The sequence below is a fragment of the Enhydra lutris genome, unplaced genomic scaffold, assembly GCF_002288905.1.
Source record: "Enhydra lutris kenyoni isolate GAN:26980312 unplaced genomic scaffold, ASM228890v2 scaffoldscaffold42, whole genome shotgun sequence".
Lineage (NCBI taxonomy): Eukaryota > Metazoa > Chordata > Mammalia > Carnivora > Mustelidae > Enhydra > Enhydra lutris.
The window spans coordinates 622,013-649,620 of record NW_019154126.1 but is presented as its reverse complement, the minus strand read 5'-3'; the positions used below and the strand labels follow the sequence as shown (position 1 = coordinate 649,620).

The 27,608-nt window shown below is 37.0% G+C and overlaps 1 protein-coding gene across 1 annotated transcript; it reads right to left on the bottom strand.

Moving 5' to 3' along the window:
* Nucleotides 1–915: 915 nt before the first annotated feature.
* LOC111155608 (enkurin, TRPC channel interacting protein) lies at nucleotides 916–27,146 on the bottom strand. The gene is made up of 5 exons (XM_022515874.1): nucleotides 27,070–27,146; nucleotides 18,703–18,848; nucleotides 14,758–14,981; nucleotides 10,948–11,094; nucleotides 916–1,576 (listed from the first exon to the last, which is right to left on the bottom strand). The coding sequence occupies exons 1-5, from the start codon at nucleotides 27,144–27,146 to the stop codon at nucleotides 1,400–1,402; spliced, it is 771 nt and encodes a 256-aa protein (XP_022371582.1). The 3' UTR covers nucleotides 916–1,399.
* Between the last annotated feature and the right edge of the window lie 462 nt (nucleotides 27,147–27,608).

The window sequence follows — 27,608 nt, the reverse complement described above, 5'->3', positions numbered from 1 at the left end:
CTGCAGGAATGAACTTTGGCTTTTAGGCTCAAATACTTGCCCCAAGGTAATAAATACAGAAATGAGGTTCATAAAAAGAGGTGAAAAAAGTTTAAAGTGAGTTATCAAAAATATTTGTATATAATCATTTTTAATCAATTAAACTTTTGTACAATGCTCTCAAATTCTGTGTGTCAAAAAGCTAAAAATAAATACTATTTTTTCCCTATCATCCATTAGATAAAAATCAGTGTAAGCAGCAGGCATTGTGATAGCTCTGATATATTGTATTTCATGTTTTACTGAATTTCTCTAAGTTAAAATTTCATACAAGAATCTTTTCTTTTTAGACTTTCCTTATACACTTATTTTGAATTAAAGGCTGCTCTACTTGCATACACTTATTGCTTAATAAATTAATCATACAAGTGGAAACTTTAGAATTCACCAGATAGGTATATAGGAACAAAAAAAGAAAAAGGAACATCCCATTTTAGTGAAACACCTCTAGTGAATTATGGAATAAAGCACTTGGAGTAGCAAAGTTCTTAAAAGTTGGTATGCCTGGAAGAAGGCTATTCTCTCTGATTATCCTCAGTGATGCATTTTCTAAGTTGTCTTCTTGATTTTATGTTACCGTCTTCACTTTTCTTCCTCCCAACATAAGCCCTTCAGCATAGCTAGCGTTATGGACATTGACAGTGTCTACAGTTGAGAAGAGCTGCAAATGACAGAGGCTATCAGAAATTGCATGCTGTTGGGGCACCTGGGTGGCTTGGTGGGTTAAGCCTCTGCCTTCGGCTCAGGTCATGATCTCAGGGTCCTGAGATCGAGCCCCACATCGGGCTCTCTGCTCAGCGGGGAGCCCGCTTCCCACTCTCTCTCTGCCTGCCTCTCTGCCTACTTGTGATCTCTTTCTGTCAAATACATAAATAAAATCTTTTAAAAAAAGAAAAAAGGAAATTGCTTGCTGTTAAATGTGTGGGAATCTTAAGCAATGTGCAGAAAGCATGGGAGTAGGAAGAAAGCATACACCACTAAGTCCAATTCAGAATTCTACACGGTTTTTAATGTTGTGCTCTTTGTATCATCAGAATAGAAAAAATTTGAAGTTCTGAGAGCTGACTTTATTCTTCAGCACCCAGAAATGAATGTTTCTGGGAAACAAGTGTGTGAAAGTAATGGATCACCCAGAGACTGGAACACGCCACATCAAACTTCCATTTATATGTGGAAAACCTAACGCTGGTGAAAAAACATTTTTCTCTCACGTCAGTAGAATAATTCGATTACCCTTTAATCATTGCTTCAGCATTTTGGTCAAAACTATTTTTATTCTCTTCATAGTATTTTCCCCTTTGAAAGGCAAAGTTTCACCTTTTTCCCCTATGTTAAAATGACTCCATTTTTTTTTAATCTATTACTTCTTATTGGCGATGTAAATAATTTTGTGCTTTTCGATGACACCGATGTCATGTTCCAGTTGCTTCATTTCTTCTTCCAGCTTCTGCTTGCGGATCTTCTTTGGGATGGAGTCGATGAACACCGAGAGGGACTGAAACTCCTTATGCACCTCCTCCCAGTTCTTCTTCAGCCCCTGCAAAGGGGAACGAGAACTGTAAATACTCAGGTAGCTGCAAAAGTAACAGAAACGGTTAAAAAAATATAGTGAAGAGAAATGTAAATAGGTAAGGGAAACTGATGAAAATAACTTTACAAAATGATATGTATTTATCGAGTCCTTGGCTACAGTAACAGAAAATACTGTGCAGAGGCCAAATCCTGTCCTCGATTGTGTGCTCAGTTCCCAGAGGGAGTATTTATTTGCTCTGTTTTTAATGTTACTGTTACTCGTTATTGCCATTAAATATGCATATGCTGAATTACGAGTAGTATGAAACTAAGCTCACAGCAAATGCTTCGGTAAAAACACGTAAGAATCGATGCCCCCCCGCCCCCAAGCAAGACATATTTTTGAATAGGAAGTTATTTCTTATAAAAATTTTAGTTTTTTTCTTTAGAATTTTATAGTTCTGTTGGGGAGGGTATGTGCTATGATGGTTGCTGTGAATTGTGTAAGACTGATGAATCACAGACCTGTACCCCTGAAACAATACATTATATGTTAATGAAAAAAAAAAGAATTTTATAGTTTTGAACCATTATCCCCATTCATCAAAAGACCTGATTTGGACTCCCATGGCATGTTTGCATATATTTGACTAAATGGCATTGTACAAAATGCCAAAATTCAATGTAACAGGAGATGATCTTTTATGTATTTTTTCAATATATTAGAAAGAATGCTTCATATAGTCAAGAGGTCTATGCTTTCCATTAATGTATACCAGAAATAACTGAGATGTCATTAAATGTAACACACATGCTAATTCAGTAATGTAGTTAATGCTTTATATTCTCAGAAGCTGACAGATTCAAAATTAGGGATCTCTAAGGAGCAATAAAAGTTCTTTTCATCTGCCTAGTCCCCATTTCTCATCACAGTGCACTAGAGGGTATCATTGACAAAATGGGCTGAAACCTCTAATCAAACTCAAGCTATGAAACTTTTGCAAAATTAACACTTTCTGTTATTCACTATAGGTATACAAATCACTTTATTTACACAAAAACAAAAGGCCAAACTGAAAGTTGAATTTAAAATATTGCCTTGGGGCGCCTGGGTGGGTTAAAGCCTCTGCCTTTGGCTCAGGTCAAGATCCCAGGACCCTGGGATCGAGCCCCGCATCAGGCTCTCTGCTCAGTTCCCCGCCCCCTGCTCTCTCTGCCTGCCTCTCTGCCTACTTGTGATCTCTGTCAAATAAATAAATTAAATCTTCAAATAAATAAATAAATACATAAAATATTGCCTTGAAAATATGGTGCTTGAAATCCATGACTGTATATTTAGGTGTAAGACAAGATTAGAAGTGTCTTATATAATAGTATCTTCATAATAAGCCCTCATAGTACAAATTTAATCTTGTAGAAACTTTTGGGGGATAACAAAATTTCAGTGATTTATTCCTGTGCTTGGTTGGGCCCATGATGCTAGGGAGAAGGTACACTGTATAGACCAGGTTGGCTGGGGAAAAGGGCAACAGATTTTGAACACTTATTGAGTGAGAAGAAATGGAAGATTTAAGGAAAGGCAAAGAATGAGGAAAAACATCCAGGTTACATGTTAGCACAGTTCTTCATAGTGTATGAGATATATTCCAAAAAGGTGTCCTCAGAAGAATTCCTTTTTCATAGCCTTTCATTATGAAACAGGAACTATGTTTCCACAGTGCTCCACAGGGGTATGTACCGCAGGGAGGAAATCTATGCATTTATACACTTTCAAATATCAAAGGTTTTTCATAGCTCCTTAAGTGGTATTTCCACATTACTTGTGGTCACAGCAGCTACACTTTTTCTCTGCAGCCTTTATCTTTTAAAGGATAGTTTGCTTTATCTTCCAGTGTGTACAAAAACCTTTGAATCAAAGTCAACAGGCAGGGATGGGAACTAAATGTAACTGGTATATTATATTGACATAGCCTCTCTGCTGTTTTTAAGACTTATTTCTGTTATTTCACTGAAAAAATCTTTTATTCATTGCAGGAATAGTGATTTTCTTTTTTTCTTAGTTGACTTTTTCTCTTTTGTATTTTATTTTATTTTTTTTTATTGTTAGTTTGAGAAAAGCTTCAAATAGGGAGAAGCAGTCATAAAATAAGTAAGAAGTGCCTTCAGTTCCATGAAGGATTTCATCTGCTTGGGGACCAGGGCAGGGTGGCATGAGGTGGCTCCCCACACCATTGCCCCGCTCTTTCAACCTCCAGCCTCTGAGTGCAGCGCTGGTGGGAGAGAGAGAGAGGTTGGGGCATTTCTTCTTCCTCTCCCTTGATGCTACCTGGACCCTCATTCTGGCTCATGTGTCTGTAAGGGCAACACTGCTCAGTAGCCCCCTCTTCCAGGCTCCAGATCTTACCAGGCTCTGGTAACACTGTTTCTTGCCTCTGCCCTTTGAGCCTAGGGTAGTGATGGATTCCCACTGTCCTTAGTCCTGGGGTGCTTCAGGGTTTTTTTTGTTGTTGTTGGCTCCCTTAGCCCTGCTTTCCTTCTGTAAATAGTTCCTTCATAATTGCCCTTCAGGATCCTGGCTGGTGGTGCCTTGTATTTCCTGCTGGATCTCCGACTGACAAGCTTCCTTTTGTTACTTCCTATGCACACATGTACAATGTCATGGGGGAGCACTGGCCTAGGAATTGGCCGATGTGGGTTTTAGTCCCTGTTTGGCTCCTTGCTAATTTTGGAACCAAGGGCAAGTGTAAACCAAACTCAGAGTTCACTGTCGGTAAAGAGTGCATTTGTCTCGCTCACAGTAGTATCCCCTGGGCTGGACACAGTGCCTGTTCAAGTGAATGAATAGATAAACGAATAAAACTTAATATATTTTCATTTTATATCCTCATATGTCCAATGGGAAGTGTGAAATGATTAGACCAGATGATCCTCTAGGTATAGTGAGACTGTTATTTTATGAAGAATGAGCAGGATGTGGCCTACTCCGGGACATACAACTATATATACTGTCTTATTAGTGCTGTGGGCAGCTCTTACTCAGGGAGGGAAACGTGATGGGGTTTATCAGGACCAGAGCTGGTGCCTCCGTTACCATGGTAGCTAGAGTACCTTAATAAGACATATAGGAAGGGTCTGCTATTAGCCTATCAAATCTGTAGTGACCATATTAGGAAACTGAGGGCTGCTTTTCCCCTAGAGCCAAAAAAACACAAGACAGAGGGGCCTTTCCTTCTGAGGGAAGTTCTTGTTCCTCTCTTTTCCTGTGTGTGTGTTTTTTTTTTTAATATTTTATTTATTTATTTGACAGACAGAGATCACAAGTAGGCAGAGAGGCAGGCAGAGAGAGAGGGGGAAGCAGGCTCCCTGCTGAGCAGAGAGCCTGATGCGGGGCTCGATCCTAGGACCCTGGGATCACAACCTGAGCCGAAGGCAGAGGCTTAACCCACTAAGCCACCCAGGTGCCCAATGTTTTTGTTTTTTTTTTAAAGTAGAATATTACATAATATCCGTTTCAGGTGTACAACATAATGATTTGATATTCATATACATTATGGAATAATCAGCATGAGTCTAGCTACAGTGTCACTGTACAAAGATAGAAAATATTTTTTTCTTGGGATGAAGACTTTTAAGATTCACACTTTCAAATATATGACACAATATTACTGACTAGCGTCATCATGGGGTACACTACATCCCCAGACTTATTTTATTTTTTTTTAAGATTTTATTTATTTGACAGAGAGAGAGATCACAAGTAGGCAGAGAGGCAGGCAGAGAGAGAGGAGGAAGCAGGCTCCCCGCTAAGCAGAGAGCCTGATGTGGGGCTCGATCCCAGGACTCTGAGATCATGACCTGACCAAAGGCAGAGGCTCAACCCACTGAGCCACCCAGGTGCCCCCCCTGACTTATTTTATTAATGGAAGTTTGTATCTCTTGATTCCCTTCACCCACTTCACCTACCCCCGGCCTCTTTCCCCTCTGGCAACCGCCACTCTGTGCTCTTTTTATGAGTTCTGTTTTGCTTTGTTTGTTTTGCTTTTTAGATTCCATGTGTAAGTGGAATTGCATAGAATGTCTTTTTGTGTGTGACTTATTTCACTTCGCATCACACACACATACACACACACACACACACACACACACACACACACGTCCCATCTTCCTAATCCATTCGGACATCATTGGGGAGGTTGCTTCCATATCTTGGCTATTGTAAATAATGCTACAGTGAACATGGTGGGGACATATACACTTTCAAATGAGTTGTCTTCATTCTCTTTGGATAAATACCCAAAAGAGGGATCGCTGGATCATATGGTAGTTCTATTTTTAATTTTTGAGGAACCTCCATACTGTTTCTCACAGCAGCTGCACCAATTTGCATTCCTGCCAACAGGGCACAGGTGTTCCCTTTTCTCTATATCATCACCAACGCTTGTTATTTATTGTCCGTTTGATAAAAGCCATTCTGACAGGTGTGAGGTGGTATTTCATTGTGGTTTTGAATTTGCATTTCCCCAATCATTGGTGATGTTGAGCGTCTTTTCATGTGCCAGTCCGTATCTCTTCTTTGGGAAAATATCTATTCAGGTCCTCTGCCTGTTTTTTAATTGGTTTGTTTGGGGGTGTTTTGTTGTGGTGGTGGTTGAATTGTAGGAGTTCTTTATATATTTTGGATATTAACCTCTTATCAGATAGACGATTTGCAAATATCTTCCCTTCAGGAAGTTGCCTTTTCATTTTGTTGATGGTTTCCTTCTCTGTGCAGAAGCTTTCTGGTTTGATGTCGTCCCAGGTGTTCATTTTTGCTTTTGTCGCCCTTGCCTTTAGAGTCAGGATCCAAAAAACCATTGCCAAGAGGGATATTAAGGAGTTTGCCACCTAGGTTTTCTTCTAGGAATTTTATGGCTTCAGGTCTACATTCAGGTCTTTAACCGATCTTGAGTTAATTTTTGCATATGGTGTAAGATAATGGTCCAGTTTCATTCGTGTTTGGTTGTCCATTTTTCCCAATACCCTTTTTGAGAAGACTGTTCTTTTCTCACTGTATATTCTTGCCTCATTTGTCATAAATTAATTGACCATATATGCATGAGTTTATTTTGGGGCTGTCTATTCTGTACCTTTGATCTATGTGTCTGTTTTATGCCATTGCCACATTGTTTTTTAATTACTATATCTTAGTAATGCAGTTTGAAATCAGGGAGTGTGATGCCTTCAACTTTGTACTTCTTTCTCAAGATTACTTTGGCTGTTGGGGATCTTTTGTGGTGCTACACAAGTTTTAGGATTATTTGTTCCATTTCTCTGAAAAATGCTATTGTTCCATTTCTGTGAAAAATTTTGATAGGGATTGCATTGAATCTGTAGATTGCTTTGAGTATTAGGGGTATTTTAACAATATAAATTATTTAAATAAATAAAATCTTTAAAAAGGGGGGGACACCTGGGTGGTTCAGTGGGTTAAAGCCTCTGCCTTCGGGTTAGGTCATGATCCCAGGGTCCTGGGATCAAGCCCCGCATTGGGCTCTCTGCTCAGCGGGGAGCCTGGTTCCTCCTCTCTCTCTCTCTCTCTCTCTGCCTGCCTCTCTGCCTACTTGTGATCTCTGTCAAATAAATAAAGTTTAAAAAAAAAAATATATATATATATATATATATATATATAAATTCTTTTGATCCATGAACAGGAGATATCTTTCAATTTAGTCTGCCTTCTTTAATTTCTTTCATCAATGTCTTCTAAGTTTTCAGTGCACAGATCTTTCACCTTTTGGTTAAATTTATTCCTAGGTATTTTATTCTTTTTATTGCAACTGTAACTGGAATTAGTCTCTTAATTTCTGTTTCTAATAGTTTGCTGTTAGTGTATAAAAACACAACAGATTTTTGTATATGGATTTTATGCCATGCAACTTTACTAAATTTGTTTACTAGTTCTTTTTTTTTAAAGATTTTATTTATTTATTTGACAGACAGAGATCACAAGTAGGCAGAGAGGCAGGCGGCGGCGGGAAGCAGGCTCCCCGCTGAGCAGAGAGCCCAATGCGGTGCTCGATCCCAGGCCCTTGGGATCATGACCTGAGCTGAAGGCAGAGGCTTTAACCCACTGAGCCACCCAGGCGCCCCTGTTTACTAGTTCTAAGAGATGTTTGGAGGAGTCTTTATATATAAAATCACGTCATCCACAAGTAGTGAGTTTTACTTCTTTTCCAATTTGAATGGCTTTTATTTCTTTTTCCTGCCTAATTGTTCTGTGTAGCACTTCCAATGCTGTGTTGAATGAAAGTGTTGAGTGAGCATCTTGTCTTATTCCTGATCTTAAAGGAAAAGTTCTCAGTTTTTCACTGTTCACATGATGTTAGCTGTGGGCTTGTCATAGACAGCCTTTATTATGTTGATTTTATCATTAAACTGGTGTTGAATATTGTCAAATGCTTTTGCTGCATCTATTGAGATAATCATATGGTTTTTATCCTTCATTTTATTACTATATTATATCAATATTGATTGATTTATGGATACTGAGCCATCTTTTCATCCCTGGAATAAATCCCACTTGATCACAGTAAATGATATATTTAATGAATTGTTGAAATTGATTTGCTAATATTTTGTTGAGGATTTTGTATGATGTTCAACAGGGATGTTTACGGCCTATGATTTGCGAGCGTATGTGGTGTCCTTGAATTGTTTTGGTATCAGGGTAATGCTGGCCTTGTAAAATGAATTTGGAAGGCTTCCCTCATGTTCGATTTCTTGGAAGAGTTTGAGGAGGATAGATGTTAAATCTTTGAATGTTTGGTAGAATTCGTCAGTGAAGCCATCTGGCCCTGAACTTTCATTTGTTGGGAGTTTTCTGATTACTGTTTAAATCTACTTACTAGTACTTGGTCTATGCAGATTTTCTACTTCTTCATGATTCAGTCTTGGAAGATTGTATGTTTCTAGGAATTTATCCATTTCTTTTAGATATCCAAAATGTTGGCATAGACCTGTTCATAGTATTCTTTTATGATCATTTGTATTCCTGTGTTCAGTTGTAATTTTTTCTCTTTCATTTCTGATTTTATTTATTTAGGCCCTCTCTCTCTTTTTTCTTAGTGAGCCTAGCTAAAGGTTAATTTAGTTTATCTTTTTAGAGAACCAGCTCTTACTTTCATTGATCTTTTCTAGTCTTTTAGTTTCTATTTCATTTATTTCCACTCTTTATTATTCCATCTTTATTATTTCCTTCCTTCCAGAACTTTGGGCTTCTTTTGTTCTTCTTTTTCTGGTTCCCTTAGGTGTAAAGTTAGATGGTGTGCTTGAGATTTTTGTTGTTATAAAATTCCCTCTTAAACTGTCATCCCATAGATTTTGGTTGTATTTCTATTTTCATTTGCCTGAAAGTATTTTTTTTTTAAGATTTTATTTATTTAGGGAGAATGCGGAAGCAGGAGGAGAGGCCCAAGGAGAGGGAGACAGAGAATCTCAAGCAGACTACACTGAGCATGGAGCCCAACATAGGGCTTGATCTCACGACCCTGAGATCATGACCTGAGCCAAAACAAAGAGTCAAACACTTGACTGACTGAGCCACTCAGGCACCCCCAAAGTATTTTTGGAATTCTCCTTTGATTTCTTCATTGAGCCATTAGTTGTTCATTAGCATATTATTTAATCTCCATATGTTTGTGATTTTTCCAGTTTTCTTCTTGTATTTGATTTTTAGTTTTATACTGTTATAAGTGGAAAAGATGCTTGATATGATTTCAGTCTTCTTAAATTTATTGAGACTTGTTTTGTGGCTTAACATACGATCTATCCTGGAAAACGTTCTCAAGAACACTTGAGAAGAATGTGTATTCGGGTTTGGGATGGAATGTTCTGTTTCTCTCTGTTAAGTGCGTCTGGTCTAATGTGTTGTTTAAGGCTGAGGTTTCCTTATTGATTTTCTGTCTGGATGATCTATCCACTGGTGGTTTTGTGTTCTTTTTTTCAGCATTGGTTAGATATAAAAACCTGGCTTTCACAAAAGCATGTACTTTCTATAAATGGTAGATTCAAACTAGAGAGAGGTGGAGTGCAAGAAGGAGAAAGAGAAAGAGCAAGAGAGAAAGGGAAAGAGAGAATGGACCAAAAACCAGTACTCTGAAAATGACATCCAAAGTCCCACCTCCATGTCCGCTAGCCTTCTTGCCTACCTTCTTCCTTTCTTCTTTCCAGCACACCAATATTAAGCCTCCGTGTTTATACTGTGGCACCAAGTTAGGCACAAAGGAGACTGCTGTCAACAAAGAGACACAGTCTTTGCCCTTAGGTCAGTTCTGCTGTCCAGAAGACCCTCTTACTCTGAAGTTTAAGGCCAAGCTAAATCCTTCATCAGATACTCAGTCTTAGAACCTGATAAAACTTATGATCTCTACCTAACACACACACACACACACACACACACACACACACCTACATATGTGCATATATACATATCACCTCTCCTCCATTATATTACAACATTATCTATAGTAGAATTTTATCTTATGTCCTTTTTAATATCCTTGAGGCTTAGCATGATACTTAATGCAAAACAGGAATTAGTAAATGTTTAATAATGATTATAACATTAATAAAATATTAGGAATTTAAACAGCTTACAAATCTATTTTCAACAGAAGTTTATGTGGACAAAATTTTTTTTTCTGTTTTTAAAAGGTCACTAGAAATGACTTTGTAGAAATCTTTCAAAACAACAAAACAAGAATAAAGTACTAGTTTTACCTCTATAAGAGATATCATTGACTATAGAAGAGTACAATTAGGTGCTTAATAAATACTCTCTAATGATATTGTATATGCTTCAGATAAAAGACTTGCAGTAAACACATAAGATCATATATCTCTATGCCTATTTTATTCAAAATAAAGAAAATATATAAAAAAACCTAACACCTGCTTATTTTAAAATTTGGACATTTGGCTTATAGGAAAGAAAAAAAAAAAGTTGGCCTAAGAGCAGCTTCAATTATTCTAGAGCTCCATCTAGTGAAAAATATCTATTTTATGGATATTATTTTTGAAAAATCTAGGGACACGACAAGAAAAATAAAAATGCCTTTTGGCTTTACTTACTCATGTTGGCTGAAGCAGAAGGCGGGCTTCATACAACATTAACTGCCCCCAAGAAAAAACGGAAGTTCACAAAATTGGAAACAAAATATTATCCAATAATTCCTAGTATAACTTTTGCTCTCCCCAAAGGGTCAGTGTACCGCACATACTCCTCACCATAACCCAAAGAGAGCGTTCTGATTCAAAGTCAAGACGCGGCTTATAATAGTCATTGATGGTGGATGGACCCTTCCTTCAGAGATGTTCCAAAGGACTACTACATATGAATATAAATTACAGAACACTTACCTGCAGAACGGCCTCTCTTTCTTCATCAGACAGCCTTTTCATAGCTGCTTTCCTAAGGTTTTCCTGGATATAATTATCATATTCTTCTTGGGCTTTCCTAACTTCCTCATTTCGCTTACATATATATTCTGGTGTGATGCCATAATCCTTATAAGGATGTTTCAGAAAAAAAAATTAATATCCTGAATGCAGTCTTACATACATGCATATATCAACTAATGACTGGGAGAAAAAGAAATGTTACAGATTTTTTGGAGCAAAGCCTTTGCTCCAAACATGGCAAATTGACAAAATTCAATGTTTGCTTGTCTGTTTTTCTTTTCCCATTGGGAACTAGTTGATTCTCGGCTTTTAAAACCATCTGAATTGTTATTGTGGCTGCTTGTTTCTTCTCTTCTGAATGTTTCCAGCACCTGTTCCTGGCTGATGACTCAGCCCTGGTTTTACCTCTAAGAGTTGGCTTTTATTTCTTTTAGGTGCTTCAGCTTTTACCTTTAAATATCTTGAATATCTTGAGGTCTCTTTTGCAAGTTCTCCTTACATAAAAGAGGATAAATGCTTCCAAAGTATAGTAAAAAACCAAATACACAACGCACATCTGCTTTAAGTAAAAACACTTGGGACCCTAAGGTTGTTTTTGGAATGCAAAATCCATTTTGAAGTTTCCTGGGCCGCTTACAAGGACTGACAGTGAAACAATCTGCTGTGATTTTTTTTTCAGACTAGCGACTATGCTTGATATCACTGCGTACAGAAATCGAACTATACTATTCCTTGTTTATTTTTCAAAAAATTATTTGAGAATTTACTTGATGCCAGGTATACTAGTGAGTAAGAAAGACAAGATTTCTATCCTTATGGAATGTGCATTCTGTGGTGAGAGAAACTCACGAAAAATAGAGTATAAAATAATATATGTATCAGTGCTCCAAACTGAAACAAAGAATAGTAAGGGGAAGAAAGAAATAGGATCTATTTCAGATAAGTAAGGAGCTCAGTGAAAAACTCTCTGAGGAAGCAGCAGTTAAGAGGTAGGATAGTCATTAAACTTATTTGTAAACCTTCTGGTTCTTCTCCTTCTAGGCAGTTGATGAGACAACACTTTGCTCATCCACTTGAAGTAAGATGTGATCATGTGACCTGACTTGCCCAGTGATAGTGCAAGTAACCTCTGTCCCTTTTGGGTAGAAGCCTCAAGAATTAATAGATGACTTGCCATGTTCTTTTTCTACTTAGTATAATGATGGGAAATATTTCAGTTTGCCTGGGTCTTGGAATGAGGACAAGAAGAAGAGCTTCCAATCCTTAATGGACGTGGAGCATAAGCAAACAATAAAACTTACTTGCTTTTAGCTGCTGAAATTGGGGTTATTTTTTTACCAAAGCATAACTTAACCCATCCTGGCTTTAAAAAGGAGAGTTTGAAATCCTAGCTATAAGTGTGTTCTGGCAAGTTGCAAAACACTCTACAAATAAATTCTAAGTGCACAGTATTCTGGTAAGTTAGAGCAGTGGTAAATAGTCCAATTCATTTCAGCAAACACTGAGGGCAAAACTTCATCACAACTAAGTAGTTACTGATGCTCATAACAATGATTCTGAGTCATCACCAAAACATTAAATTATATTGGGCATATTCTGTTTAATAAGGGGAATAACGTAATATATTTTAGGAAGAAGAAATGTCTTGCACATGGCTAAAAGCTTCAGTGATCCAAAATATTCCCAGGGCTGGACCACTAAGGGCTAATGAATATTCTTAATGTAATAATTACTAATACCCACTCTCTATTGAACTTTTATTAGGTGCCAGATAGTGTATCAAGTGCTTGATAGATTTTATATCATTTAATTCTCACTACAACCCTGTGATAAATCTAATAACGTGTGAAAGATCACAGAGTTAAGGGGCAGAGACAGAATTTGAGACGAGGTCTCACGTCCATTGCCGTAGACCTCAGGCAATCATCAGTGCTTCCATTTGTTTTCACAGATGGTTTCCCATGGCACAAATGCACACACAATATTTTACTTGAAACTAAAACATGAGGTTCCCTCACTTTTTAAAAAAATGGCATTGCCCTTTAAAGACTTGATCTCTCACTTACCATTAATAGGTTTTATCTTTTTTAAAACTTTATAATTTCCTTCACATAGGATTTTATTTATTTATTTGAGAGAGAGAGAGAAAGAGAGAATGAGCAGGGGAAGGACAGAGAGAGAAGCAGATTCCTGGCTGATCAAGGAGCAGTATGTGGGCTCGATCCCAGGACCCTGAGATCATGACCAGAGCCAAAGGCAGCTGCCCAACTGACTGAGCCACTCAGGTGCCCCAAGTCTTAAAAACATAGCTCTGATCAGTGGAAAGTAAGCTGAGAAAGTCCTTCATGAGCCCTGAAGGCCCAGCCAGCAACACCAAGAGTCTAATGGGTGCAGAGTGTTTGCATGGCTTGGTAAACAAGCACTGGGAGGCTAACTTAATATTTTTCTGTCTCCATGATGAATACTCTCAATTTCCTCTTCAGGATAGAAAATTTATTAAAGTGGACAGCTTAGGCAGAAGGCAGCCAGAAGGAGGGGCACAGCGTGGGCAGTTGGTGGCATAACCAGCAAAGAAGAAGGGTTTTACATCCTAGTGGATAAATAGTGGTTTGGAAGTTGCCTTAAAGAGCCAGCCAGAAGAGTGAAATTTCTGTTTTTCCACCCTCATTGGGACAAGGGCTATGAGAAGCCTTCAGGGCACCAGAGGAAGTATTCATAGAGGCCGGAAACAACTTTGTCACCCCGTGCTGCCAACCCTTAGACACCTGCTAAGGTCTCCTGAAAGTGTCTTAGCTTAATGAGTGACAGGAGTTTCGCAGAGAGTAAGTGGTGTACTCTGACAACAGCTGTGAGGTTCCTGTTTGGCGTTGGATTCATCATGGTAGATCCTTGGACGACCTCGATGTAAACCCCTCATACACCACTATTGCAATTTCTGTTTTTCCTCTTCCTTCCTTCCTTTCTTCCTTCTGTCCTTCCTTTCTTTTTTGCCACACCTTATTGTTATGGATTATCATTCTTTAGGATTTTGCATTCGCATTTTACGACGTGTGTTCCAAGCAGTTTTACACTGTGTACGCGTACAAAGTAAAATAGGTTTTGTATAAGGTGTTTTTGTAAGCTCTTTAAATTTTAAAGATCTTCTATATCTAAACAAACTGAAGGTCCTATAATTTTCAACAATGAAATTGTATGCCTATCTGGTAAGCACCTTTTCAGGTAGAGATGAAGGTCCCAAAAGGACTAGATTATGGTACAGTACTTTAACGTCTGCTTTATTCCAGACACATGGAAGTTGAAATTGTAATGTGACTCATTTACACTACATTGATAGGATGGATGGCTCTAAAATCATCTTCCTCTTCATTTTTCCTCATTCTGTTACCAAGATATTATAACCTAATGACTAAATCTCAGGACTTTCTGAAAGGTTATTTCTTAGTAATGACTCCTAGTAATGACTGTGCTGTTCATGAAATTTCCACCACACTAAAAATTAACATCTTTTAGAGGATGTTTGCTGTAACTGTTAAATATATTAAAAGCTGAAATTAAGGGAAACAATGAGAGTTTTCCTCTACTGGACTACGTGATGCTATTAATTTCAAATTCTCCATAACTTCATCACATTAGATTTGGACCAAACACAGATTGTAGAGGAATAATTTGCACAGTGAGAGCGCTTTTACTAATAATATGGATAATCATTTTGAACACCATACTTAAATTATTTGCATTTAAGGTCTCATTACTATATCACAAGGCTACCTTTTTATTGATGTATTTTGGAACTAGTCCAGAGGTTTCAAGATCATGCTTGTCTCCAGTTCTTTTGTCAACATAAATTGGCTTAGGCTTTTTAGCCACTCCCATGATGACATCGGCTGCATTTGTATTTATAAAATTTTTTTCACTCTGTATTCCCATGACCGGATGCTCAGTCCTCAGTGGCACGGGAGGCTTTTTGGGCTCATTCCGATCAAACTTTTTTTCTGTTAAACACAACATTTTCTTGTTAATATTAAATTATAAACATTGCTATTCAATATTATTTATAATATCTTGATATTTTACCGCTAGTATATTAGAGGGTTTTTCTTTTTAAAGATTTTATTTATTTATTTGACGGAGAGAGACAGCAAGAGAGGGAATACAAGCAGGGTGAGTGGGAGAGGGAGAGGCAGGCTCCCCAATGAACAGGGATCCTGAAGCGGGGCTCCATCCCAGGACCCTGGGATTGTGACCTGAACTGAAGGCAGACGCTAAATGACTGAGCCACCCAGGGGCCCCCTAAGAGTTTTATTTATAATATATTCAAGTATTTAGGGGAACATCAGTAATCATAAACACCCCAAATTAAGCACAACATAATCATTTAATATATTGAAGAACAGTATCCAAGTCTAAGGGAAGAAGATAAGCCCTCCCAATCATCTGCTAGCTAACTAGTATATTTTTACTAGCTAGTGTGAAAATATTTTCTTACAAAGCTATCAGTAATAAATGTTTAGCTTTTTCACTGAAAAAATTTCAAAAAACTTTAGAAGTCTTTTCTAAATACTACCAATATTACTAGTAACTTTTTCTTCAGAGGAAAGTTACTGTCAAGTCACCAATAAGTCAAACTTGATGAAAGTCCAAGAATTATGGATTTTTTCACTAGAACTCTTATTATCAGGTATGAAGATCATGTAAGAGCTTTGTCCCCAACATGTAGCTTAATGAATAAAAATTAGCAACTCAGCTGAAGTTTCCAGTTCGCTCCTCCCTGATTGTTCCTCACTTCCTAAAATTATTACTATCCAGAATTCATCTTATTTATTTCTCTCTACCACATAGTCTTCATTAGCAGCAGATGAGACTGGCCATTTCTACACAGCCTCTTCAACATGACCATTCTGACTCATCTATTTTAATAGAACCACCTCAAAATGGTTTGTAAGAATGCTAAAATGTAAGAGAATTACAATTTATTTCCAAGAACTGAAGGCAACACCCATCTTGACAAAACTTTACCCACATCTTCACCCCTCACAATTACTAGGTACTTTGCCTTTTTTCATTTCTGCGGTTTGAATTTTTATGAGTTTATGTCACTTTTATTAGCAGGAAAAAAGATATTATTAAATGTCTAAGGACTGGATTAACCTCTTGTTATGAGCTGAATTGTATGCCTCCCAGCATTCATCTGTTGAAGTCCTAACACCAGTACCAAACACATTTCTGTTTAAGCTATTCAGTCTGTGATACTTTGTTATGGCAGCCTTAGCAAGCCAACACCTCTGATATTAATTTACACACCCAGAAATATCATAAAGGAGTTTATCATAAGTATCATTAATATTCATTAATTAATGCAATATGTTTTTGTTGAGAATTACTATGTCCCCAGTTAATGCTCCAGGAACTGCAGATATAGCAATGAACAAGAGACAAGTCCCTGTTCTCGTGGAGTTTACATTATAGGGGGGAAAGGAAAAAATGCATTTTGATATGTAGACTATAATGTATATATTTGCTTGAATTATATGTGAAATTGTTTACTATCTCTGATCTACCAAAACTATATCTTCCGATTTATCTATTAATGAGATGTTATGAGCAATGTTAGAAATTGAATGTGGAGTTCCTATAAAGCCTGGAGCAGAGAATAAGGGCTCGTTGTTACAACCCAAAGAGCTTCCTTCAACCAGATACACTCAACCCAATGAAGCTTGCAAAATCTGTTTGCCTAAAAACCCAGTTACTTATCCTCTTGATACTTACATTGAAAATATTTAGAGACCTAATTATGAATTGACAGTGCATGCAAATATAAATATAAGGAAATCTGTAGCTTTAGAAATGTATATAAGAGGTAAAGCTGAATTCTAAGGAAATGAGGAAGCAGTTTACAAAGACTGATAATTCGTTCTTAGGTGAGTAAGTAGAGTAAATTACAACCCTTGATTGGTTGTGGTTGTCCAGTGGATGGTGCCTATCTTTCCCTTATGTCTATTTAAACATCATCTTTTCTCTCACCCCAGGCATAGGGGCTGGCAATGGGGTAAGCCTTGGAAAATGGGATGAGGATGTCTTTTCACAAGGTACTTGGGAGTTATGATAATAAATCTGAAAACCAAATGGTTTGTTTTCTTACGGTTATATCAAAGTGGCAATGTCAACACAGCCTTGTTGTCATGCAGACGTTCTAGCAACTGAATTTATAGAAATGTTCATGTATCTGTTAAGTATTGTTCAGTGTGTCTAGCAAATTCCCGTCTTCAAAACTATTGCGTTCAAAATGACAGAATATCCAAAAAGAGACTCAAAGTAGCCTGGGTCTATATTACCTTTAACTCATTGGATTCAACTCTTGCAGCAACCAACCTTCTTGATTATTCATAAGGACAATATTATTTTGTGGGGTTTTTTTGTCCTGTTATGAGGGGAGAGATAGACTTCTTCCCCTATCCCTTATTTGATATTTAGGTTTTATAATAGCTTGGTATTTGTGTTATATAATGTGCTTAACTCTAGAGAGGATGCATGAGAACCCAAGTTATATCATCAAAATTATATCATGGAATTAGTTTATTCCATTTTAAGATTTTCCAGTGTTCTCAAGTGGTTGTGGGTCACAAAATACCAAGCCTCCCCTCAAGAGAGATAATAGAGACTTCTGAAAGACATGAATTTATGCAAGAATGTTGTACTTTTAGATTTGCATTTTCCGTCTTTCCTGATAATATCCTCATCCTTTGTCAAGGCATTATGGGTTATGAGGGAGGATTGTGGGATATAAAATATTGCCATAGGGAGAAGTAGTTCACTTTTGTCGAAAGGTACATCCTAGCTGGGCTTGAGATGTTGCATTATTTCCTTGATGCTAACTTTGTGAAAGAGAGAGACTAATTTCCCTCTCCTCTCTATTGTCCTAAAACATCAGGAAAGACACAACCAGGATGGGAAGAAGCTGCTTCCATGCATACATACCTGTCCATTTTCCAGATAGCCCTCTCCCTACTATCTATATACTCTATGACCATGATTAATTACATAATTTGCAAGGCCTAGTTCAAGATGACAACATGGAGCTCCTTCATCAAAAATTAAGAATTTCAAGAGGGCAAAAGCAGAGCATTAAACCAAGCTTCTAAGCACATGGCCCTGTGTGACCGCACACATGCCCAAGAAGCTGGCTTTGTCTCCCAGTCATCATGACGGCACCTACATTACACCGGACTCATTTACTGTCTGAATGGTCTTAGAGATCTGGGAGAGTTAAAGCCCATGCCTGATAGTTGCTTCAACTGGTCTAACAGTTGCAATTCTCTTCTCTTGCAGAAAAGACCAGACGGATTTAGATGCCAAGCTATCTTCTCACTAGAGTTTCAAACTCTTCTCATAATCGTTATTTGTTACTGAAATTGTCTGGCTAGGGACTAAGATGGTGAGGCCTGTGGGGCTGGAGGTGGGGCTTTATTGGATAGTCCAAGCTGTAGGTCAGATGCTTGCACATCACAGGGAAAGTCTATTTGGGGGACGACTTAGTATTCTCCACCTTCTTTTTCCACTACATTCTCTACTTCTACTTTCTTCTAGAATGCCAGATTCTGTTAAATATGAGGTAAACTTCTCACCTATGAGCACTTAATATTCATTGGCAGTAAGATAATTCTAGCTAAATGATCTGTTAGCACTTTTAACATTAAAAAGAATGATAAAACCTACGAGGTGGTAGAGTTTTTTCCTTTGAATGTTTCTTCAGGAAATCCTTCGGAGAAGGTACTTCAACTTTTGGTGGTCCCATAGTCTTCATTGCAGTTTTATGTTTTTGCATGTCCTCTTTTACAGATGTCTTAAAAATGGATATGTACCTAAAGTTAAAAAAAGAGAGAGAAAAGTTGTAACATTTGTATTTCCAGTAAAAGTGATTTCAAGTTTAAGTTGTACATTTTTAAATATATATAAGTCTATATTCATTCAGAGACAGATGTAAAGTGTAATAATCTGAGCCCTGTCTATCAAACACCATTGATGGAAGCTTCGAGAGGTGCCAGGGTCAAGATTCTAGTATTTCGCTGTTAACATGTGAACATGTGATGTCACCTCTCCCACTCCTGATATTGGTGAACTGTGTCCTCATTCTCTCTGCTGATCAGTTTAGCTAGGCATTTATTTCATTGACCTTGTTATTGTGTTTCTCTAACGTTCACATGTTTTCCATTTCAATAATTTCCACACTTATCTTTATTATTTCTCCTTATTCTGATTTAATTTGCCCTTTTTGTTTTAGTTTCTTAAGGGGCATGTTTAGGTATTTGACTTTAAACTTACTAGTTTTCTTTTTTTTTTTTTTTTAAAGATTTTATTTATTTATTTGACAGAGAGAGATCACAAGTAGACAGAGAGGCAGGCAGAGAGAGAGGAGGAAGCAGGCTCCCCGCTGAGCAGAGAGCCCGACGCGGGACTCGATCCCAGGACCCCGAGATCATGACCTGAGCTGAAGGCAGCGGCCCAACCCACTGAGCCACCCAGGCGCCCCAAAACTTACTAGTTTTCTAATAGAAGTATTTAAAACTGTAGAATTCCCTCCAAGCACTGCTTGATAGCTGCATCCCACAAATCTTGACATGCTTATTCTGTCCTTTCATTCAGCTCAAAATACTTTTTTAATTCTCTTCTGATATCTTCTTTGACTTAAGAGTTTCTTTAGATGTGTTTTGTTTGGTTTCCAAATATTTGGGGATTTTCCAGGTGTCTTTCTGATTTCTAATTAAGTTGTTATGGTTAGAGAATGTATTTTGTACAATTTCAATCCTCTTAAATTTTCTGACCCTTGTATTATGGCACAAAGTATGATCTATCTTGGTAAATGTTCTATATACCCTCAAAAAGAAAGTGTATTGGCTGTTGCTGGCTGGAATGTTCTGTAAATATCAATCAGGTCAACCTGGTAGTGTTTTCAAGTGTTCTTTTAATTATGGAGAGATGTTGAAATCTCTGACTACAATTGTGGATTTGTTCTTCTTTTAGTTTTATCAATTGTTCCTTCATATATTTTGAAGCTCTGTTTGTAGGTTCATAACATTTAAAATTATTACATCTTCTTGAACTGACCACTTCATCATTATAAAGTCATCTTATTTACTCCTTTAAAAGTCTGTACTCTAAAATCTACTCTATCTCATATTAATAAAACCACTTCAGCACTCCTTTGCTCTGTGGCAACACAGTGTTTTTCCATTCTTTGACTTTTTACTTATTTTGTGACTTTATTTTTAAAGGTTTTTTTTTTTTTTCATGGAGAACACAGAAATTTAATTCTTTCTAAAAAATCTCTTTTATTTGTTTAGACCATTCATGTCTGATGTAATTTTAAAAACACATTTCTGTTTAAATTTTCCATCTTGCTATTTGTTTTCTACATACCCCTTTGTTCATTCTTCTTCTTTTTTATTTTGCCTTATTTTTTACTTTTGTTTGATTTTATTTTGTGGACATTCTAAGGTTTACAATATACATGTTTAACTTACCATAGCCTACCCTCATGTAACATTATACCATGTCACATGCAGTATAAGAACCATACAAAAGAATATTTGCATTTACCCCCCACCTTTCTCCCACTGTTATATTTTACTTCAATGTGTTATAAAACTCATAATTCATTGTGATTATTTTCCCTGTAAAAAGCTAATTATATTTTAAATAAATTTAAAGAGAAAAAATAATTTCTTTTTTTTTTTTAAGATTTTATTTATTTATTTGACAGAGAGAGATCACAAGCAGGCAGAGAGGCAGGCAGAGAGAGAGGAGGAAGCAGGCTCCCTGCTGAGCAGAGAGCCCGATGCGGGGCTCGATCCCAGGACCTTGAGATCATGACCTGAGCCGAAGGCAGCGGCTTAACCCACTGAGCCACCCAGGCGCCCCGAGAAAAAATAATTTCTAATGTTTACCATATATTTGCCATTTCCAGTGTTCTTTATTTCATTGTGTAAATCCAAATTCCCAATTTATACTTATATGTGCATTAAGTACCTTGTAAGTTCTGTCTTCCATTGTTTCTGATGAGATATTTGCTATCTTTCTTTTTCTATATGTGATATTTCTTTTTCCTTTGGCTGCTTTTAAGGTTTTTCTCTTTATTACTGGTTCTAAGAAATTTGATTGTAATATCCCTTGGTATGGTCTTCTCCACCTCCTCCTCCTCCTTCTTTTTTCTTCTTTCTGCTTAGGGCTCATTGTGATTCTTGGATTTGTGGATTTGGAAATTTCATTAACTTTGTCAAATTTTAGCCATTATTCAAATATGTTTTCTGTTTACTCAGCTCTCTCCTCTCCTTCTGCAAGTCTAATTATACTTATGTTTGGCTGTTGGATGTTGTCTGCAACTCACTGATTCACTGTTTTCCTTTTCAGTTTTTTTCTTTTATTTTGTATTGTTCTATTACTGTCTTCAAATTCAATAATATTTTCTTCAGTGTTTTAACTATTGTTAATCCCATCCAGTGGACAATTTTCATTTTAGAAGTGGTATCCTTTATGTCTAGAAGTTCAATTTTGGTATTTTTTTTAATCTTTTTTTTATCCTTCCATTTCTCTCCGTATCTTGCTCATGTTTTCCTCTATCTTTTTGAATACATGGAGAATATTTAAAATAGCTTTAATGGTCTTGTCTACTAATTCTCTCATTAATGCCATTTCTTTGTTTGTATTGACTAATTTTCTTTTGGTTATGCATTATATTTCTGGGTCCAGAAGAGCTTTGAGTCTAGTTCTAATTTGGCTCTACTACTGAGGCAATATACTTTTGAGTGCACTACTCAATGCCCTGTGCCTTAGGAGGTGTTTCCACTTTGGCTGGTGGGAACTCGAAATTTATCTGACTCCGTTGGTTATTTATAACCAACCTTCCATTGGTTATTTCTCTGGCCTCCATAGTTTCATTGCATACATGTACTGCCAACCAAAGACTTCAGAAAAATCTTCTTGCATATTTCTATAGCACACACTCTCTTTCTCTCTCTTCAGTTCTTTCCTCTCTGGTACCTTGTTCTCAGTGCTGTGAATTCTACATGCCTTGACCTCCCCAGACTCTGAACTCTGTCTCCTTTAACTCAAGGAACTGCTGGATTTTGTTTAAATTCATCTTCCCTGGACTTCGGCCTGGAAACTCTCTAAGAAGATTGTTGGGCAATTGTGAGGCTTGTTTCTCTTCTCTTAGGGATGACTGCTCTGTGCTGCCTATTGTCCATTGTCTGAAAACTATTGTTTTACACTTTTCCCCCACTAGTGTTTTAGTTGTTTAAGGTGAGAGGGTAAATTCCACATTTGATTGGAAGCAGAAGTTCAGCTACACCACTTTTAACAACTTATTCTCTTCTTACTTAATGTTGATAAATTTGTTTGAAGAAACTGAATTGTTTCTTGCTTTTAAAGGCCTTTCCTCAATCTTGAGTTCAATGGCTAGGGATTAATTATGGTCTAAACTGAATGAGTTTATTAGATACCTTCAGAAAATAATGTTCAATCCAAACTTGTGCCTTAAATTTCATATGCAAGTTGGAACTGGCAGATATTACCTCTTAATTAGTAAAATTACTTTCCTTGTGGTAAGAAAAGAGTGTGTATACTCTCAGCTCTTTTTAATTTTCAATCTTGTGATTCAATACATTATTTTGTGAGCTGAAATCTTGCCTGTTTGTTACACAAAACAATACACTTTATGCTATTTGAGTAATTTTTTACTTTTCCAAATTACAAAAATAGAAAAAAAGATGGAAACTAATATAATATATGTTTCCTCTATCTCCTCAATCCATTTTCCAAATAAATTGAGTTTTCTATATTTCTATTTGTGTATGAAATATAACTTGATTTTTAAAACTTAATGTGATCTCTTTCTATATTAGGACATGTAAAGTTTCTTTTCTTTACAAGAGATGAAAAGAAGTGTTATTATTATGGAAGTATGTAAAGACTGGGCAGCCAAATTAAAAATCTGAATAACAATTTCTAACACTAGTTATAAAACTCTGAGACCATATATTGGAACAATGGGTATTTTAACATAAACTTCATTATACTAAAAGCAAAGACTTTAGAGGTGCCTGGGTAGCTCAGTGGGTTGAGCCTCTGTCTTCGGCTCAGGTCATGGTCTCAGGTTCCTGAGATTGAGCCCCGCGTCAGACCTCTCTACCAGCAGGAGCCTGCTTTCCTCTCTCTCTCTCTCTGCCTGCCTCTCTGCCTACTTGTGATCTCTCTCTCTGTCAAATAAATAAATAAAATCTTTTTAAAAAATAAAAGCAAAGACTTTGGAATATTTTTGACATTCTTTGAATATAAGTTCATTTTAAAGGACTACTGCTTTCCCCAATTGAATTATTGGCTACAAATTGTCAGCAAAGTAGATAAGAATCTCAGGAGAAAGGGGCGCCTGGGTGGCTCAGTGGGTTAAGCCGCTGCCTTCGGCTCAGGTCATGATCTCAGGGTCCTGGGATCGAGTCCCGCTTCGGGCTCTCTGCTCAGCGGGGAGCCTGCTTCCCTCTCTCTCTCTCTCTCTCTCTGCCTGCCTCTCCATCTACTTGTGATCTCTCTCTGTCAAATAAATAAATAAAATCTTTAAAAAAAAAAAAGAATCTCAGGAGAAAATGACTCTGTCATCTAAGATTTCATAATAGTCAAGATTGCTTAGCAAAGTTAGATACATAACTAGACTTTAAACAAAGAGATGTTGCAAAGCCTCAGAAGATGTAGATTTAACAGTATGGAAATTGAATAAAATGAAGGATAGTCCAAAGAGAATGAGGAGCTCTGAAAATGAAATTCTAACTACAGGTCACAGTTAACATCAATGAAAACCAGAAAGCCTTAAAAAAACAGCCAGCTAGTGGGTGCTTACACATTAAATATTCCTATTTTTTAAAAACCGTGCATCAATGGTGAGTCTGAAGTCAATTTTGGAAAGCATCTAAAAATCTGTAGAGAAGCAATGACTAAATGAGCAATATGGAGTTTCAGGTCACTGAAATGAACATCATTTTTAAAAAAGATTATGTGACTCATAAATCAGTCAAGTACCTTAGACATAATATACATCTTTATGTTAGCAAAGCCTCTTATCCTTACTGATAAGGTAGAGACATAGGAATTGATTAATGGATGCATATGGATGACTGATTATATCCTCAAAACGAGTATTGCTATCAGCCTAAAAAGAGGGGTCTTGTAGTCTACTAAAGTGCCAAGTACTTGTCCTGTTCAATGGCAGATGGAGATATAAAAGACATACTTACTAGATTTGCAAATGTCACAGAGCTGGGAAGGATGGTTGAGAGAATATACGAAAGACTCAAAGTTCAAAACTGTGTCCATAGAGAACAATGAGTTTAGATCAAAAACAATCAGTTACATTAATTATAGTATGATAGAGACTGACCTTAGTCATAATTCATGTGGAAATTTCAATGTGAGGCAATGGTAGGGAAATGAATGTCAAAATGTTAATGAGTGTATTAATAAAAGTATTGTGCTGCAAGGGAAGAGATAATGGTACCATGGGATGTCCAGTACATACATGGAATATTATCTTAAATAAAAGGGAAAGACAGAATGATTGGAGACATCAAATAACTGGAGACATCAAATAACTGGAGCCATCAATAGAAGGGTGACAAATTTGGTGAGTATCTTGGAAACCATCTCATGCATCGTGAGCAACTGAAATTTTTTAAATGGATTCATGGCTTCCCATTGACTTTAACATTGTTATATCTTGAGTCCCAGCTCATTAAGCTCAACTAAAAGAGGATGCCCTTCACCCCATTTTCATTACATATATCCATTTCCTAAATTCTCATTTAGTTATCTGCATCTCTCATTAGGGTTTCCAATAATATATGATTTTATTGTTAATCCAAATGTTAATGTTTATACTGTAGTGTCCCAAGGAGGCTGTAACGTCTGAGGTATGGGAGATCACAATGCAGGCAGTTTTTGAGGGATGCACCTCTTTGTGAAAGCTGGACAGTAATCTTGCTAATCTTGCAAAGAGCTGCAGTGAGCTTTTTTTGAAGCTGAATTTGTAACTCAGTAAAGCAAATAAGTCTTGTAAGTTAATACATTTCTTTTTATGATTAATTCTTACTATTAGTAAGGGGATTGGGTCAGGGCAAATAGTGTGGTGAGAGGAAGGTGTTAAATGTGTTATGTTCTGTTTTTATATATTGGTAGTTTATATATTGGTTGTTTTATTTATTGGTGGTCTAATTATCAAATTAAAACCTTTTCAGGGTCGTTGTAGTGTAGGTTGTTCTGGATAGTCTCACTCTAACAGAGAGAGTTCTTTGGCACCACATTTGGATGCCTTCTATTCCCTTCATCTGAGTTCCTTTTTCCTACTTATTCCTTCAGAGTCAACCATGGAGTTTGTGCTGTCACTTCCAACATTTCCCAAGACATTCTCCAAGGGCAATGTTATACACACAACAGGGTCTCAGTTATTGCTTGCCAAATGAATAAAGATTGTTCCTATGAAATTTCTTGAAAAAATTACTTAGATATAGTAAAGGCACATCTTTTTAATTTACCAGTGAACAAAACACATATCTAATAAAATATCTTAACGTTCAAATTCAGTACTCTATAGAAAATGCAACCTACCAGTGGTTACAGAAAGGAGGAGATATATCTAGTACAACATACAGGAATTTTTGACCAAAAATTCATTCAGCAATAGTTAATTTGGATCCTCCTCATAAACTCTGCAACTCCATCACATTTTACTTTACATTCCTCTTTCCATGCTCAGTTCAATTTTGAGAAGCTAATGGAAAATAATACAGGTACTACTCTTGTTAAAACTAGATACTCGGGCTTGAAATGGAAGGATTTGCCCACTTGATGATGTTATGCACCCCAAGTAATTACTCAAAGGAAACTTAGAGATTATGTGGATCATTTAGTTCATTTACATGTCAGAAAACAAGGGGCGCCTGGGTGGCTCAGTGGGTTAAACCTCTGCCTTCAGCTTGGGTCATGATTCCAGGGTCCTGGGATTGAGTCCTGCATCGGGCTCTCTGCTTAGTGGGGAGCCTGTTTCCCCCTCTCTCTGCCTGCCTCTCTGCCTGCTTGTGATCTCCTCTCTGCCTACTTGTGCCTCTCTCTCGCTCTGTTAAATAAATAAATAAAATATTTTTTAAAAAAGAAAAGAAAACAAATGAAAATTTATTCATTATTCCCAAACCAATGGGTTTCAGAGCATGCTTTTTAGCCGAGTGCTCTTTCAATGTGGTTTTGACTTGCATCAGCAAAAGAAGGTAAAAAAACAGCAAATATTTCAAGTACTAGGAGGAATAAGATTTTTTGCACTAGTTACCTTCTTTCCTCCCCATAGATTTACATCAGTTCTAAACCCCGACACAGGAGAGTAACTGAGATATTTACTTTGGGGTTAACTTTTTGAAATAATGGGGAAATTGGGGGGTCCTAATACCTAGGTAAAAATTTTAACTCAATTACATATTTTGGGGCCTCCACCCATCTACTCTTCCTTCTATCCAGCTATCAGATCTGGAAAAGACCTTAAAAGCTTTTCTGTTTTGTTTTACCAATAAAAAAACTGAGCTTCAGAAACAAATAAGAATTTATATTTGACAATAATCTCAGAAACAAGTAACTACTATCCCTTTAGAGAGGAAGTGGTAGTGTAGAGAGAAATAAAACAACGAACTCCTGAAACCAAGTAACAAGTATCCTAGCAGAGGATAATATAAATGATTTTTTCTTTTCAACAGCAACAAGAAATTTTACGTCATTTTATATACTACATCATGTACGAACAATTAGAAAATTACAAAACAATTACATATTGTATTAATAGGTGTCCAGCAAACTAAAATGGCCCTCTCTGTGAATTGTGAGATGTGAAATACCTAGATTTTGCAGCCACTTCCTTATGAAGCTGATATCTAGACTACTTCACTGAGACAGACATTTATGTTATTTTTCAACATCATATGATGCTCAGTTAATCCTGAAATTGCATAATTATTCCCTATTCTTGTTGCAAGTGATCATCGTTGCTTATCCACATACCTAGGAGGCTGGGGAGGCTCCTTCCAGTCAATGGGTATGAGGTTATAAATGCTTTCAGAAAAGCAAGTTGTATCCATGGCCACCAAAATGACTGCTTAAAAATATTTTTTTCTCACTATACCAATATCTCTCTCTTTCTTCACTGTTACCCCTTTCCTTTCCTACTTTTGTCTTCTCACAGAACTAAGGTTTCTCTCTTTCACCTAATTCCCCTTTGACCTCTTCTTAGCAGCTCTCTCTCCAGAAGAAAATAAAATAGTCCTTCTAATTCTCGCAGGGTTGCTTAGCGTTGTTGACGGCGTGGTTGCCTTGGAAACAGTTGCTAGGCTACGGGGAAGTGGAAGGCAGCACGGTGAACTACGTTTCCTCTCTTCCCCCTGCAGTTTTCTGCTGGAGTTCAATATGGAAACCACTGTTTATTTGTGCCCTTGGGAATAATGAGTTGAATGGCATCCTCCTAAAAACATCGCACGTTTCTATCTCTGCATATTTGGAGAGAAACATATGCCCCAAGAGAGACATAACGGAAGTGAAGTGCG